The following is a 16,817-nucleotide window of genomic DNA, read 5'->3' on the forward strand; positions in this document are numbered from 1 at the left end:
TATTAATGGTGCTTGCCTCTGGCAAAGCATCATTATTGTTCTCCTGCATACTTATTATTCTTCTTCTTCTTCTTCCACTCAAATTTCTGCGCGCTACTCCTCCCGCAGCTTTTGTCCTAGACCCATGAATGAGGTGTCAAATCGACCGGCTCATTGAGGAGAGGTGTGCTATGACTTTTATAAGCGATCGGGTGTACGATGTTCGCCCGGCGGGCGAAAAAGTAGCCGAAAAATCCCATTGACTTAACATTGCGACGAACTTTGACGAGTCATAGCTCCTAACAAGAATTTCGTAGAAACATGTGAGTTACCACGTTTGAAGAGGCTGACAGTCTCTGTCAGACCATACATCAAAATGGGGTGTAAGTTGTACCCCTGGGGCGCAAGAGCTGCCCAAAGTTGCCCCATTGACTTACTATGGTGAAGCCGTGCCCATAAAACAGTGTGTTTTTCCTACTATGGTAAATTACATAGGGATTTTGTATTGAACATAACTCTGGATCACAGTGTCATAGAGACAAGGGGGTGGGCTCATTTTACTCAGGCAACCAATCAGTCTCTCAGGATCATTGTGAAGCTATCAAGCCACGCCCTAGCAACCATATAGAGCACCATAGCAACAAGTTCCATAGACTTCCATTGAAAAAGATCAAAGGAATATCTTTGGATGGAAGTGTCATAGAAACATGAGGGAGGGCTCATTTAACTCGGGGCAGCATACGGCCAGTCACGAATCACCTTCAAGACTTCATAGCCACGCCCTAGCAACCATTTAGAGCACCCTAGCAACCCAAAGCATAGAGGGATATCTTCAAATCTGAATATCATAGAGGCATGGTGGTTGGTTTATATCATTCATACTAGCAAGCAGCTTTGGAGTATCATCACTGGCAGCTGCTAAGCCACTCCCTAGCAACCAAATAGAGTACCCTAGCGACCATTTTGCAAGGCCTATTTCTCTGTATCAGAACATCATACAGACATGGGGGTTGGTTTATATTGGCAAGCAGCCTTTGGAGTATCATAATTGGCAGCTGCTAAGCCACTCCCTAGCAACCAAACAGAGTACCCTAGCAACCGTTTTGCAAGGCCTATTTCTCTGTATCAGAACATCGTAGAGACATGGCGGTTGGTTTATATTGGCAAACAGCCTTTGGAGTATCATCATTGGCAGCTGCCAAGCCACTCCCTAGCAACCAAACAGAGTACCCTAGCAACCGTTTTGAAAGACCTATATCTCTGCATCAGAACATCGTAGAGACATAGCGGTTGGTTCTTTTTGACTCATGCTAGCAAACTGGACTTGCAACATGCTACACATGCTAGCAGTGAATAGCTACGTGCTAATAGCAATTAGCTTAGGTTTTATACATGACACAAGTAAACAAGTAAAAATGTGTTAGCATCATGCTAGTAGCATGCTAATCACGTTAGCATCATGCTAGCAAACATGCTAATCATGTTAGCATCTTGCCAAAATCACATTAGCAACACGCTAATTGTGTTAGCATAATGCTAGCAACATGCTAATTGTGTTAGCATCATGCTAGCAACATGCTAATTGTGTTAGCATCATGCTAGCAACATGCTAATTGTGTTAGCATCATGCTAGCAACATGCTAATTGTGTTAGCATCATGCTAGCAACATGCTAATTGTGTTAGCATCATGCTAGCAACATGCTAATTGTGTTAGCATCATGCTAGCAACATTCTAATCGTGTTAGCATCATGCTAGCAACATGCTAATTGTGTTAGCATCATCCTAGCAACATGCTAATCGTGTTACCATCATGCTAGCAACATGCTAATAATGCTAGCATCTTGTTAAAAACATGCTAGCAACATGTTAATCATGTTAGCATCTTGCTAAAAACATGTTAGCAACATGGCAAGAATGCTAGCATCATGCTAGCAACATGCTAATCATATTAGCATCTTGCTAAAAACATGCTAACAACATGCTAATTATGTTAGCATCATGCTAATCAAGAGTGCCGAGTTTTGCCACTGCAAGCACCATTCACATTTTCTTCAGGAAATGTACATTCTAGTTATTCTTCTTCTTCTGGACAAAACTTCGGCGCGTAACTTGTCCCGCAGTTTTTGTCCTAGACCCATGAATGAGGTGTCAAATCGACCGGCTCATTGAGGAGAGGTGTGTTATGACTTTTATAAGCGATCGGGTGTACGATGTTCGCCCGGTGGGCGAAAAAGTAGCCGAAAAATCCCATTGACTTAACATTGCGACGAACTTTGACGAGTCATAGCTCCTAACAAGAATTTCGTAGAAACATGTGGGTTACCACGTTTGAAGAGGCTGACAGTCTCTGTCAGACCATACCTCAAAATGGGGTGTAAGTTGTACCCCTGGGGCACAAGAGCTGCCCAAAGTGGCCCCATAGACTTACTATGGTGAAGCCGTGCCCATAAAACAGTGTGTTTTTCCTACTATGGGAAATTACATAGGGATTTTGTATTGAACATAACTCTGGATCACAGTGTCATAGAGACAAGGGGGTGGGCTCATTTTACTCAGGCAACCAATCAGTCTCTCAGGATCATTGTGAAGCTATCAAGCCACGCCCTAGCAACCATATAGAGCACCATAGCAACAAGTTCCATAGACTTCCATTGAAAAAGATCAAAGGAATATCTTTGGATGGAAGTGTCATAGAAACATGAGGGTGGGCTCATTTGACTCGGGAGAGCAAACGGCCAATCACGAATCACCTTAAATACTTCATAGCCACGCCCTAGCAACCATTTAGAGCACCCTAGCAACCCAAAGCATAGAGGGATATCTTTAAATCTCAATATCATAGAGGCATGGGGGTTGATTTATATCATTCATACTGGCAAGCAGCCTTTGGAGTATCATCACTGGCAGCTGCCAAGCCACTCCCTAGCAACCAAACAGAGTACCCTAGCAACCGTTTAGCAAGACCTATATCTCTGTATCAGAGCATCGTAGGGACATGGCGGTTGGCTTATATTGGCAAGCAGCCTTTGGTGTATCATCATTGGCAGCCGCTAAGCCACTCCCTAGCAACCAAACAGAGTACCCTAGCAACCGTTTAGCAAGACCTATATCTCTGCATCAGAGCATCGTAGAGACATGGTGGTTGGCTCTTTCGACTTATGCTAGCAAACTGGACTTCCAACATGCTACACATGCTAGCAGTGAATAGCTACATGCTAATAGTGATTAGCTAAGTGCTAAAGTGTCTAAGAACATGCTAAGAACTCTATAAATACACCATAGTAACCATCTGTGACATCTACCAACCACCTAGTAACATCATAGCAACCACCTAGGTTACCATAGCAACTGCCTAGCAACCACTCATAACACCCTAGTAACCGCCTAGCAACACCTTAGCAACTGCCCCAAGTACCTTACCAACTGCCTAGCAACACCCTAGCAACCACCCAGGTTACCATAGCAACCGCCTAGCAACCACCCAGAACACCCTAGCAACCACCTAGCAACACCTTAGCAACCACCCCAAGTACCTTAGCAACTGCCTAGCAACACCCTAGCAACCACCCAGGTTACCATAGCAACCGCCTAGCAACCACCCAGAACACCCTAGTAACCACCCAGGTACACATTAGCAACCACCCCAAGTACCTTAGCAACTGCCTAGCAACACCACAGCAACCGCCCAGGTTACCATAGCAACCGCCTAGCAACCAGCCAGAATACCCTAGCAACCGCATAGCAACACCCTCGCAACCACCCATGTTACCATAACAACCACCTAGCAACCACCCAGAACACCCTAGCAACCACATAGCAACACCCTAGCAACCACCTCGAGTACCCTAGCAACCGCATACAACACCCTAGCAACCAACCAGAATACCTTAGCAAACACATAGCAACACCCTAGCAACCACCCCGAGTACCCTTGCAACCGCATAGCAGCACCTTAGCAACCACCCCGAGTACCTTAACAACCGCATAGCAACACCCTAGCAACCACTCCAATTAACTTAGCAACCACATAGCAACACCCCAGCAACCACCCCAAGTACCTTAGCAACCAAATAGCAAAAACCTAGCAACCATTTAAAACCATTGCAACCACCTTGAGTACCCTTACTCTATCTATCTATCTATCTATCTATCTATCTATCTATCTATCTATCTATCAGGGGCGTTTTCTCCGAGGAGGCAAGGCAGGCAGTGCCTCCTCAAAAAATCTGGATGAGAAAATAATCAATATTACAAAAATAAAACAACGCAAATGTTACAAAATTTGACATTAAAAAGCGTAAAAATCACTCGTTTTTCTAAAGAAACACTGTCAAACAGCGACACTCGCAGGTGAAGTTACAGCGGGGAGTCCGCGTCTCTCTGCCTCCCTTCAGCTCATAGAAACAAAGCAGAGCCTCCTAAGCGTGTGGTGGGTTTAGTGGGGGGTAATTGAGAATGAATGGGGGAAAGTCACGTGAGAGGAGGCAGTGCCTCCATCACTGATTGGTTCATGCGATAAATCCCGCCTCTTGTTTTCGTGCGTCTTCTCGTCGAATCGGCCTGACTGAAGACAGTGACGGCGTCAATGGGAAGACTATTTAAAAAGTAAGTAAACAACTGTCACTTAGATATCACAACTTTATTTCATGTCAAAATCAAACTCGAAATGGCCTGAAAACATGATGACTGAGGGGGTTTTTAGTGAGCAATCAGCGTGGTAAAATTAAAGGTACATCTTTGTGTCTGTGAGTGAGTGACTAGTGTACAAGCTTGATGACTGCTGAAAATAAATAGACTTTTAAAAAGAAAAGCTGAATATTAGTTTATAAATAATATATATTGTTTAAATTGTTACTGCCTTTAGTTTTGGAAGAAATGTAAAAATGTGTAAAAACACTAACTTGATCATTTATACTTGGTGTAACACAGTTCGTATGATGTGGGAAGAAGGAGGCGGGAACCGGCGAACATTCAAACAATAAACTTTAATAAAATAAACAAAGAACAAAACGAAAGTAATGCCGGCAGACCCTCTCGGACGTCTGCCGGCCACACAAACATAATAAAACAAAATAAAGTCCAGGCCTGGTCCTCTCTCGTCCTTCACTGTCGTCGCTCCTCCTTTTATGCTTCCGGAGCTCCTCCGTGAGAGACTCAAGGCCGGTGCGCCTCACAGGTGGAGCTCGTTAACTCTCGCGTCACCGGCCTCGCGCCGTTCCCTCACGGCTCTCGCCCGCCCTGCTCGTCACATACCCCCATCGCCCCTCGCAGGCCGGGGGGTACTCCCGAGACTGCGCTCTACTCCCCCCCCGGGGCCTGTCTCGGCAGCCGCAGCACCTGGGGGTAAGGACAGACGAGACGAGAGAAAGGAGACGGAAGCAAGGGGAGCGACAGAACGAGAGAGGGAAGAGAGGGAAAAAAAAAAAAAAAAAAATCTTGGTCCGGTTCCTGGACACACTGCCGCTCGGTCCTCAGCCTGCCGAGAGGCTCTTCCTCGCGGTGCCATGTGATGGCACTGGACGCTCGGTGGACGGCCCGATCCTCGACCTCCTCCTGGCGGCCGGCGATGGCTCCTCCGGCTGAGGGCAGCCGGCAGCGATTCCGCCGTTCCCTGCTCCTCCCCTTCATGGCGGACGGCAGCAGGCTCTGGCCCACGGCAAACGACGGCATTCCTCCGCTCCCTCCAGGACGGCAGCCACCCCACCTCGTCCCAGGAGCACGGCATCCGGGTCTCCGTCCCACCTTTCACAAGGCTCCAGTACCACCGCCTCGGGCAGCCTTTCGCGGTCTTCACTCCCGCGCTGCCCGAACTCCGCAGCACCGCGATCCCCCTCAGCAGCGAGGGCTCTCCGACAGCATGTCCCTCCTTCCTCCCGGGTTTCGGCACCAATGTAACACAGTTCGTATGATGTGGGAAGAAGGAGGCGGGAACCGGCGAACATTCAAACAATAAACTTTAATAAAATAAACAAAGAACAAAACGAAAGTAATGCCGGCAGACCCTTGCGGACGTCTGCCGGCCACACAAACATAATAAAACAAAATAAAGTCCAGGCCTGGTCCTCTCTCGTCCTTCACTGTCGTCACTCCTCCTTTTATGCTTCCGGAGCTCCTCCGTGAGAGACTCAAGGCCGGTGCGCCTCACAGGTGGAGCTCGTTAACTCTCGCGTCACCGGCCTCGCGCCGTTCCCTCACGGCTCTCACCCGCCCTGCTCGTCACACTTGGTTTTAATAAATAGAACATTACATAGTGTAAAAATACAAAATAGAATTGTATTTGGTCTCTCTTTTTATGTAATGTTAACTTAACCAGGAAAATCGTGTAACAGGGACATAAATGAGGACGTTGCCTTCTCATTTTAAAACACCACCACACCAGTATCTATCTATCATCTGACCACTTCTATCTATCTATCTATCTATCTATCTATCAAAACTACTTAACTAAAACTTAAAGTTTCAAACTGAAAACATTGAACTTCAAGCTTTTAAAACTACTTCAAACTTTCTGACTAGGCTTTTTCAAGCCAACCTAAAGTTTGTCTACAAACTTTACTCATCTAGTTTATATTTATCGTTGTAGTTATCGTCCTTTGTGTGACAGATTGGAGCTTTGAGCAGCTCACATAAGAGTCGCAGGTGCGGTTCCAGTCAGCTTATTGCATAATGTTTTCAGAATTTTCCCATGTCAGCCTGTTTGCAATAGGGAAATACATCGTAAATACATAGTTTACACGGGTTGAGAGTTAAGCACCAAAACGCTGGATGCCAACCGCCGTTTTTTTTTGAAGAAGAAGAAGTAGTAAGGGGCGTTTCATTCGACCGTAAGTGGACTGCGAAGTTGACTTCACAGGGTATTTCGCCATCTTAAGTGAGATTCCAATCCGAAGGGAGCGAACATGTTCAGTGCGAAGGGCACTGCGAACGGCATAGGGAATAAGGGAATATTGATCCATCACTTCACAGGAAGTAGAGAGGTAAAATCACCCAACTGTTATTGCGCACCTGTCACAGACACACCAGGCTCTACACTCACCCAATCACAACGCACTCCCTCTCCTGAGTATTAACCAGCCACACCTGACACTCATCAGCACTTATCACCACAGCAGCATAAAACACACTCCTGAACACTCACTCTCTGTCCGGTCTCGTTAATGCATACAACCTGTTATGCTTACCTCCAGGACTCCTTTAAACGACTACTTACCTGTCTCCAGCGTCCTCTGGGATCCCTTGTGTCTTCACGTCTCCTGTGAGTTCCAGTGTGTTCGTCTGCTCCACGTCAATCTGCATCCACGCTCCCTGAGAAAACAAAGACAAGTATCAGATCCAGTATCACGTCCCGTCAACATATCCATCTGCTTCAACTCACCTGCACTCTGCCTGCACGCTGTGTTGTTCTTCAATAAACCCTGTTTACACTTACCAGTGTCTCCGTTCCCTTCTGTATGTAACAGCACCGCGTCACCAGTCAGAACTACGATGGAGCGAGATAGGACTAACTGCAGAACCGCAGAACCATACGTCATGACAGTCTGAGGACGACAGCGCCAGGTTAACAGCCTGAGGCCGGAAGTGGGCGGAGTAAATTTATCTTCGTAGGCATTGCTCCATTTGGAGCTTTTTAAAGTTTAAAACCATGTTAATGTCAAATATTTTATTAAAACGATCTAATTGAAATGATATATAAATATATAGCCTATGTGTGTGTATTAAAACCCCCTTATAACCTTTTAAATATTTTAAAAGTTAAAAGTTCATCAATTTGTTTTATGTCTTAAATGATTAACTGAATATAAATTGAACACAAAGCTTAAACACCAAAAATTATAAACATTTATTAATTTATCATAAAATGTATATTTTACTCAAGCATTTCAGAATGAACCATTGTTTTTCATAACATATAATACACATTACACAGTTGTACACTAGATTGCATGAATTAAGCAAATTCAGATCCATCAAACCCAAAAACAAAACACAAAAGTTATTTATTTAATTTTAATAAAATGTACTTTCCCCCCTAAGTAGCAAAAGCATTATATAGCTACTAGCTGTGCTTTGCTCTAAAAAATTTGAACAGCAGGTTCAAAAAAAAAATTTGAACAGTGTAAATTGAACAGCAGGTACATGATGACAAATTAAATCTTAAAAAAAAAAAAAAAAAAAAAAAAAAAAGTCCAGACACTCATTAAGAAAAATGTCTATATCATCCTTAATTTGTAAGCAAAACACTAAAGGCTCTTTGGCCAGTTATCTGTCATCATCCGTTTCAGCCTGTGAAAGTTGAAGAAGGGATTTTCCCTGATCTTCCTCTTTCAATATCAGAAAGCACAGCTCTTCCACTAAATGCTTGAAGACTTTTGGTTGTTGTGCAGCCATTCAAGTGCAGCGCAGAAGTCTTCTGTGATCCGTGGCTCCTTCATGAGAGAAGGGTACAAACAAATGGGATGAAATGGAAAGTGTATTTACCAATACTTTGTGTTGTAGTCAGGATGCAGCACAGCATGTATAATAAAGTTTTGACATTCTGTTTTTCTCATGTTCATATATTGAAGACATAAATCATACCCTGTTAACTAATGAAATTAATCAATTATGTTCAGTTTTAATTTTTTTTTAAAAAGGCAAGCAATTCACATGGCCCTTCATGCTGCACTTAACCTAGCATTATCACCGTCCTAAACACCACTTTTAACCGTGGGTAAAGTAACGCTCCACATATTGCTTGTATATTTACATGCTTTTGACAGTCACAGAAACACTGTGCATTGTATATAAATAGAAAATTCAGCATTGGGAAGAATTGACTATATGTGCAATGCCTGAGCGTTTATGTAAACATATTGTGTGCTTTGTTCATCCAATCAGTGACACTGACACTGCAAATATGCAAATAAGGACGTTAACCCAGGGTTTAGTAATGTACAGTGTGAAACGCTGCGTATGAATACTCAGAATTAATTGTTAACCCAAGGTAAATGATGATCAGTGTGAAATGTGAATCAAGATGACCCAGGATTCTGTTTACCTGGGGTTTACAATCACCCAGGGTTAACTATTTCAAGTATGCAAAGCCCTGATATTTGTTTTTCATTCTAATGAAAAGAGAAGTTCATACATTTTTAAAAACTTTTAACTTTCCCTTCTTTTTCTTACCATTAACATGAAGATCCCACAGTCAATAGAGCCGGTCAATGGAACATTCTAAAACAATACAATACTATTAAGTTATTCCTGAAAAGATTTGACAGATATAACACACCATCTGTATAAGTAGCTTATGTGTTTATGAAAGTCTTATGAAACTAACCTTGTTTTTGATCAGCTTCCACTGTCCTGGGGTGATTCTGCTTGTCAATTTACTGCATTGCAAAATCAAAACCTTAAATATATAACCATAAAAATTGCATAAAAGAGACAAGTTTCGTTGTTCTAAAGTCAAAATTACTACTTACTGCATTGCAAAAACAACATTTTAAATTCAGAATACAAAAGAAACGTTCATACCTCCATGGACAACAGCCTTTTTAAAGGTGTGCATTCAACTTGTGCCGTCTGGTCGGTTTAAGAACACTGGGCAGTGGAAATTGTTGCAGCACATCTTGCATCGCTATAAATGAAGTAAAGCGGAGCATCTCCCAATACTAATATGCCTCTAAAAATCCACAAAAACATTGGTCAGTATTGTAAAATGTAACCAATGAAATAAAATACAGCACCAACAGCAAAGTAAAATCACAAACCATGAATATATAACCAACCAGGTGAAAAAATACTATAGTGAATTGTAGTATACTGTATATATTATAGTATTTACAACACTTTGTTAATGAATGCTACAGAATACTGTAGTATTAACTATAGTGAACTGATAAACTGTTATAAATACTGTAGTATACTTTAGTTTTTACTACAGTAAACTGTAGTGTATATTGTAGTATAATATACCCTAAAGTTGTAGAAAACTTAGTACAATATTGGGTAAAGTAATTTGTTTATATTACTATAGTTGTTATATTATCACAGCAACTATAGAATTACCACAATAAATTAATTCAAGTACTTATAGTACTATAGTATGGTTCAAAAACACTATAGTATTTACTATAAATTACTATAGTATTTTTCCACCTGGGCGCAAACAACGTGAGACGATTTGTAAAATATCAAAAGATGCGATAAAGTTTCTTTGAAGCCCATTTACAAAATATTTGAGTCATGTTAAGAGTTAACGATCGATTAAATACACAACAAATAAACGTGATCGATTTGTTTGTTTGTTTGTCGCTAACTCCGCCCACATCCGGCGTGAGACTGTTACACCGCCCACTTCCGGCCTCAGGCTGTTAGTCTGGCGCTGTCGTCCTCAGACTGTCATGACGTATGGTTCTGCGGTTCTGCAGTTGGTTATTGTTGGATGGAGCAGAGCCTTTGAAAGAGTTTTTAAACGACTCTGCGATGGAGGAATTTACGTATGCGTTTTGAGTATTCATACATTTTGTTATTCTTTTACGAACGAAAGTATGAATGGTTATGGCGATGAGTGTTATATTTGCATATTTTATTGTTTGAAGGCATGACAAAGTAAAAGTGTTGAAAAGCATCTGAGGCTCTGTCATTTTTTATTTTACTTTATTTACCTCAGGAGTGTTTACTATGCGGCTTCGCGTGGAAAAGAAAGCGCACGAGACCAGACCCAAATCATGGATTAAGAATGCATTTATACAGTTAACCAAATGAGACTTTTTTTTCATATGGCATGACAGTTACAGCTTCAAATCTGTTAAGTGTCAATTTTAAATTCGAAAGTAAATTATAATATCTATTTATTTATTTATGTTATATCATAATCTGCGCGACACCGTCGTTGACTTTCTTTGATGACGTTTGCAGGGCGTTCCAAATGAGCGATTATTGTCAGCGAAGTCCACTTCAACTGATATACCGTGCTCAGGGAGTAGGGAGCAGTAAACACTGCGTAGGGACCCTGTCGAATGGAATTCAGCTGTAGTAGCTGAGAGTTAATTCAACATGCGACGTCACGAGCGTTACGGAAGCCTTGCGCACTCACACATGCATCGTCGCACAACTGGGTCTGGCTAGAGATCCTTGAGAAGAGACAACGGGTGAGTGTGAATTAAAGACGCATTTAAGATTATGCACAAACAAATAACATTTTGAACGACAATAGAGTAAAACTGAATTACTGCTAGCTCGCTTTCAATCCTCATCAGGTCCTCCTTTGTTTTGATGTTAAATCGCATGAGCGAACTGAAGCTAATGCTAACAGAAATAGCACACACGTTGTAAACCAATAGAAACTGTTAGCATGAGCTAATTGCTAGTGTGTGCTAGAATATTCCGTCTTATGATAACTTTGTTTTGATATATGAGCACATTCAAGGTTTAACACGTTCACAGCAATGGTTACATATCTGAAGCGTCTTACATTGGCTACTATTTATCATATGAATCAAACGTACAGAGTTGATATCTGAAGACGTTTAGTCAAAGGATTAAACCTACAAAATATCATTTTAAACAGTGAAAACTTAAATACTTTGCAACATTAGAATTTAGATCACAATCAACTAAAGACTAACATTCTTGTCAAACTGGTTTGCAAACAATTATCATACTTTCTGTCTATAATGTTGTATTTGGTACTAATAACACTTGTCTTTGTCTCTTAGGTTTCCTTCACAAATTTATTTGGTGAGGTTCAAGCCTCAATACAGAATGGCAGACACAAAGCGTCTTGCATTCTCCATTATCCAGTTTCTCCATGATCAGCTGTCTTCTGGGGGTCTCTCATCAGATGCTCAAGAAAGCTTAGAAGGTAAAACCTTAGTGCTAGAATCAGTGCTGGACAGTGGACACTTATGTTATTGGTTTGTATTTAACAGGCCCTAATTTGCCCATTTATCTAGTTGCCATCCAGTGCCTGGAGACAGCATTTGGCATCTCTGTAGAGGACCAGAGCTTAGCAGTCAGTCAGTCTCTGCCAGAGTTATTTGCCTTAGCAACTAAACAGGTAAAAGCTGTTCTTGGATGTCATCTAAACCATGTTTTGAAATGTTTATTTATAATGCTGAATGCACACTCGTTAATTGTTATATACAGCAGACTGGTGCAACACAAGATAATACCAGTTCATCCAGTGGTTCACCTTCAGAAGAGCAGTTAGCAGAGGCAGAGCATCTTAAAACAGATGGTAAGAATATCACACCTTTAACATTTCAGGGTGCTTCATATGGTCCTCTCACTGAAAGTGTGTATGTATGTTCCTTCAGGCAACAATCAGATGAAGGTAGAGAACTTTAGTGCAGCCGTTGAGTTCTATTCTAAAGCCATCCAGCTTAATCCTCAAAATGCTGTCTACTATTGCAACAGGTACTTGCACAATTTCATTAAATCAGAATTTCTTTTAGTGCTGTAGTATTTTCATTATTTAATAGGTGTGTAACATGATAAATGTTACATGGGATTTTTTTTTTTTTTTTTTTTAAATAATGATGAACACAATGATGAAAAAATGATGAATTTGGTAGTACATCAGTAATGGACTTGAATAGGCTTGATAGGCTCTTTGTCCTTCTCCACCATGCACAGAGCAATTGTGATAACAGAAAAGACATACTCATGATTCTGTTTAGCAAGAAACATAGAATTATGTTAGATGCATATGTGTCTCTGACTTCATACATTTAAAACGTTTTAAATATGTTTCTTTATTAAATGAATTTTATTTTAATTTATTAATAATAATAATAATTAATAAACATGGAAGTTCAAATGTGTGACCTTCTGGGTTTACCATATTTGATGCTAAATTAAAATTTGACAGTATTATATAACTTTTTTTATTAATTTATTTTTTATTACTTTTAGAGCTGCAGCTTACAGCAAACTGGGGAACTATGCTGGAGCTGTTCAAGACTGTGAACGTGCCATTGGAATCGATCCAAACTACAGTAAAGCATATGGACGGATGGGGTAATTTGACATTTTTTTTTCCTGTTAAAATGTACAGGACAGTTTTTACACTTTCTGAGAAATTATTTAAGGCCAATTGATGTCACTTGCATTTTTTATGTTAAGGTCACATCTATAGAAATTCATTTCTTCGCACTTCAGAATTTACAGGGTTCCTGCAGGTCCTTAAAAAGTTTTGAGAAATTTAAAGGGTTAGTTAACCCCAAAATTAAAATTCTGTCATTAATTACTCACCCTCATGTCATGAAGATTATCTTGTGATCAGTGAACATAAGCAGAAGCTCAACCGAACATGAATAACGCACAAGAACAAACCTCTTCTGGAAGCGCAAGCGTGCTGCGTAACACACTAGAATGAACCTCATTGGTTATGCAGCACGTTTGAGCTTCCGGAAGAGGTTTGTTCTTTTGGATTATTCAGGTTCGGTTGAGCTTCTGCTTATGTTCTCTTTCATTTTCATATTGAATAAAACATGTCTTGAGTATTTTAAACTTGCAGTTTGTGATTGAATTGGTTTGTTCTGAATGGTATTAATTTTTTTCGTGCAGGTTTTAAAAAAGGTCTTAAAGCCTTCAATTTAAAAGCCCTGCAGATACCCTGGTTTAAAATCTGATATTAAAGGGTTAGTTCACCCAAAAATGAGGGAGGAAAAAAAAAAAAAAAAAAGATTTACTCACCCTCAAGCCATCCTAGGTGTATATGACTATCTTCTTTCAGACTAACACAATCGGAGATATATTTAAAAAATATCCTTGCTCTTCCAAGCTTTATAATGGTAGTGAAGCAAAAATAAAAGCATTCATCCATTGTTGCCCAGCCCTATTTGTTTGAACCGCGAGAGGCATCTAAGCTTATGCTGCTCCTACATACTACGTCATTTATCGCACCAGAGGTTTACTCATTTGGCACAAGTCGACTTGCGCAATATGCATACAGTCGTCTGTCGTAAGCTATTTATTTGAATTTATAAAGTTTTAAATATGGATTTTTTTTAAATTTTTTTTATTTGTATTTTTTTTTTTTTTTTTTACAAAAATGCATTGCTTCGCTTTAAAAGACTTTTATTAACCCCCTAGAGCCGTATGGATTATTTTTATGGTGGATAAATGAATTTTTTGGGCTTCAAAATGTGGACCGCCCCCTTCACTGCCATTATAAAGCTTGGAAGAGCAAGGATATTTTTAAATATATCTCCGATTGTGTTCGTCTGAAAGAAGATAGTCATATACACCTAGGATGGCTTGAGGGTGAGTAAATCATGGGGTAATTTTAATTTTTGGGTGAACTATCCCTTTAAGCGATGTTTATGTGGCATTTACTTTTCATTTCTTTTGCCTAAAACAAGGCTTGCTCTTGCAAGTTTGAACAAATACTCAGAGGCTGTGAGCTACTACCAGAAAGCCCTGGAGCTGGACCCTGACAATGACACCTATAAAGTCAACCTGCAAATAGCAGAACAGAAGATGAAGGAAACGCAGTCCAGCCCAGTGAGTCCACAGAGCCTCTCTGATAACAGGCAGTTTTTGTCAATTTGTGTAAAATAGAGAAGCTTAAAGTCCATGTGTTTGTCGTTGATAGGCAGGGGCTTTGGGTGGAGTTGACCTGGCTGGTTTGCTGAGTAACCCTGGCTTCATGAACATGGCGAGTAGAAATATATCTTAAATGCTCATCATTAATGCTCACTTATGCTCATCACTAACTCTCACTCTCTTTAGGCATCTAATTTAATGAACAACCCACAAGTGCAACAACTGTGAGTAGACACAACTTAAAGCACAGCATTTATTATACACCTAAGTGTAACTGCAGTGTGTAGTTAATGTCATCTGCAGCTTTAAATGCTAGAGCTCTTTAAAGTAGGGTGGATTCTGATTTGGCTTTCAATTATTTTATCATTCATCAGCTGGAAAAAAATGTTCTGAAAGTGATTCCAATTATATTGTCTGTCATTATCGTTGTGATATAGGCTTCCCTATTCTCATAGAATTAGAACGATTATTAAAACTAGATTGTTATAGTTATTGTCCTTGGCCTTTACACCTTGAATAAATGTGATTGTGTATCTTAATCATTATTTTGAGTTTTTAAATATTTTTATTTCCTGCATATTGATTTTTTTTTTTTTTTTCTCTCCCCCTTCCCCTTTTCTGCATTTTAGTTAGACCATGTGACTTTGTTGGTCACACCCCAACTTTGATTTGGAGGGCAAACATTTTTCAGATATTAAAGAGTGTAACTTTTTCTAAGAAATGGTAATAGAATATGTCAAACAATTTAACAAGGTTTTCTTTTCAAGAATGGCCTTTTTCTTATTTATAATATCAGGATAGTTGTACCAACCTAGCATTGACATTAATTTGTGTCATCAGCAGCAATATATCAGCTTTTTCTTTGCCCATGTAGGATGTCAGGTATGATGTCTGGGGCTTATGGTCCTGTGGGGGGTGCCACCTCGCCAGGAGCAGCAGCAGCAGCAACAGCAACAGCAACAGCTGGAGCAGGAGGTGGTGGTGACCTCTCCAGCCTCATACAGGCGTAAGTTTCAACACCACTCTCTTGCTATTTTCATAGTAGAGCTACAAGAATAATCATTAACACTCACGCAATCTCATTCCTTAATGACAGCGATTTGGTTATGTCTGTTAAACCTTTGACAAGGGAACATTCAAATCTGCCTTGACTTCACAAACGGTCTTTTCAACCACAAGGTATCAGTATTTCCGTGTTACAACAATTCAAGTTATCACAGAAGTACTGGAATAAAAGTTTATAGTTCGGATATAAACACTGATGTCTACAATAGTGATCAAAATAGAGTAAATCTCCTTTTAAAAGAAACTTGAGGCTTCTCCTCTAGTAAATTACATGTTATTGTGTTTCCTTGTCTATTGAGAATTGTGGGAGAATTGTGATCTCTATTTTAAACAAAAAAATCATAATTTTCAATTTATCCAGAATCGTGCAGCTCTATTTCATAGATTACCATCCTACTTCCTAACTGAAAGTTCAGTTATATTCAGTGGGGCTGACCTAGTGTTTTCCTGTCATGTGACAGTGGTCAGCAGTTTGCACAGCAAATGCAGCAGCAGAACCCTGAGCTTATCGAGCAGCTGAGGAGTCAAATGCGCAGTCGACCTCCCAGTAGTGCTGGCAATGACGAACCCTGACACTCCCCATGGTACCACTCATCATTTTAAGTATTAATGTGAACAAATTGACATTTAAAAGATTGTAACATAGCTTTTAATAGGATTTAGACTTCCATATGATGTTTTATATATATTCAAAACAATGTTTGTGGATTAGCTTTACAAATATTCAAACAACAGCTTATTATATACAGTATATCTGTTCAGAAATTAACATCACTTCTCTCATTTTGCGCAGTTTAACTCTTGACCTGGTGGACCTGTGGAAGATGGGCTACTTTTTTTTTTTAAGATATACCTTGTTCCTACAACTCCAGGGACAAGACCAAGTTTATTCATCTATAAAAACTGCATGTGTTCCCACTGCCCCACATTGCCCTACCTGTTGGTAGCAGTCATCAGTGCACAATGTGCACATCGTATTTGGGCACTGGACTCAAAGAAATGTCTGATCAAATGAAATATCACACTGGGGTAATACTATATTCCCAAGTAATAATTCATTTTGTGATTGTAATGAATTGCTGCTGCTTGGACATTATGCAGTTTGCTGTGTTAACACCTCAGTGATTCATCTGTCCAATGACAAGTCTCTGTCTGAACTGAAAGGGGTTGGCAAGGAACATGTGCAATCTCAACATTGACAATTAAATGTCAAATTTCAAATAAGACTTGTGTTTT

The 16,817-nt window shown here is 40.3% G+C and overlaps 2 protein-coding genes across 4 annotated transcripts in view; one reads left to right on the forward strand and one right to left on the reverse strand.

Annotated features, from left to right (window-relative positions):
- Positions 1-16,817, reverse strand: part of LOC127522709 (mucin-2-like) — a 230,830-nt gene that overhangs the window by 128,659 nt on the left and 85,354 nt on the right. The window lies entirely within an intron of this gene.
- Positions 10,440-16,805, forward strand: sgta (small glutamine rich tetratricopeptide repeat co-chaperone alpha). Of its 3 annotated transcripts, none has more exons than XM_051912977.1 (12): positions 10,440-10,462; positions 11,684-11,829; positions 11,921-12,024; positions 12,117-12,204; positions 12,284-12,383; positions 12,882-12,986; positions 14,333-14,474; positions 14,566-14,628; positions 14,703-14,740; positions 15,391-15,522; positions 16,043-16,165; positions 16,375-16,805. In XM_051912977.1, the coding sequence occupies exons 1-11, from the start codon at positions 10,449-10,451 to the stop codon at positions 16,152-16,154; spliced, it is 1,044 nt and encodes a 347-aa protein (XP_051768937.1). In that variant the 5' UTR covers positions 10,440-10,448; the 3' UTR covers positions 16,155-16,165; positions 16,375-16,805. The 3 variants fall into 3 exon arrangements, with proteins under 3 accessions (XP_051768937.1, XP_051768936.1, XP_051768938.1); XM_051912976.1 differs by having other exon boundaries at positions 10,441-10,462; positions 12,114-12,204; XM_051912978.1 differs by lacking the exon at positions 10,440-10,462 and adding an exon at positions 10,865-11,116 and having other exon boundaries at positions 12,114-12,204.

Source organism: Ctenopharyngodon idella, chromosome 11, assembly GCF_019924925.1.
Source record: "Ctenopharyngodon idella isolate HZGC_01 chromosome 11, HZGC01, whole genome shotgun sequence".
In the NCBI taxonomy this organism is placed as follows: domain Eukaryota; kingdom Metazoa; phylum Chordata; class Actinopteri; order Cypriniformes; family Xenocyprididae; genus Ctenopharyngodon; species Ctenopharyngodon idella.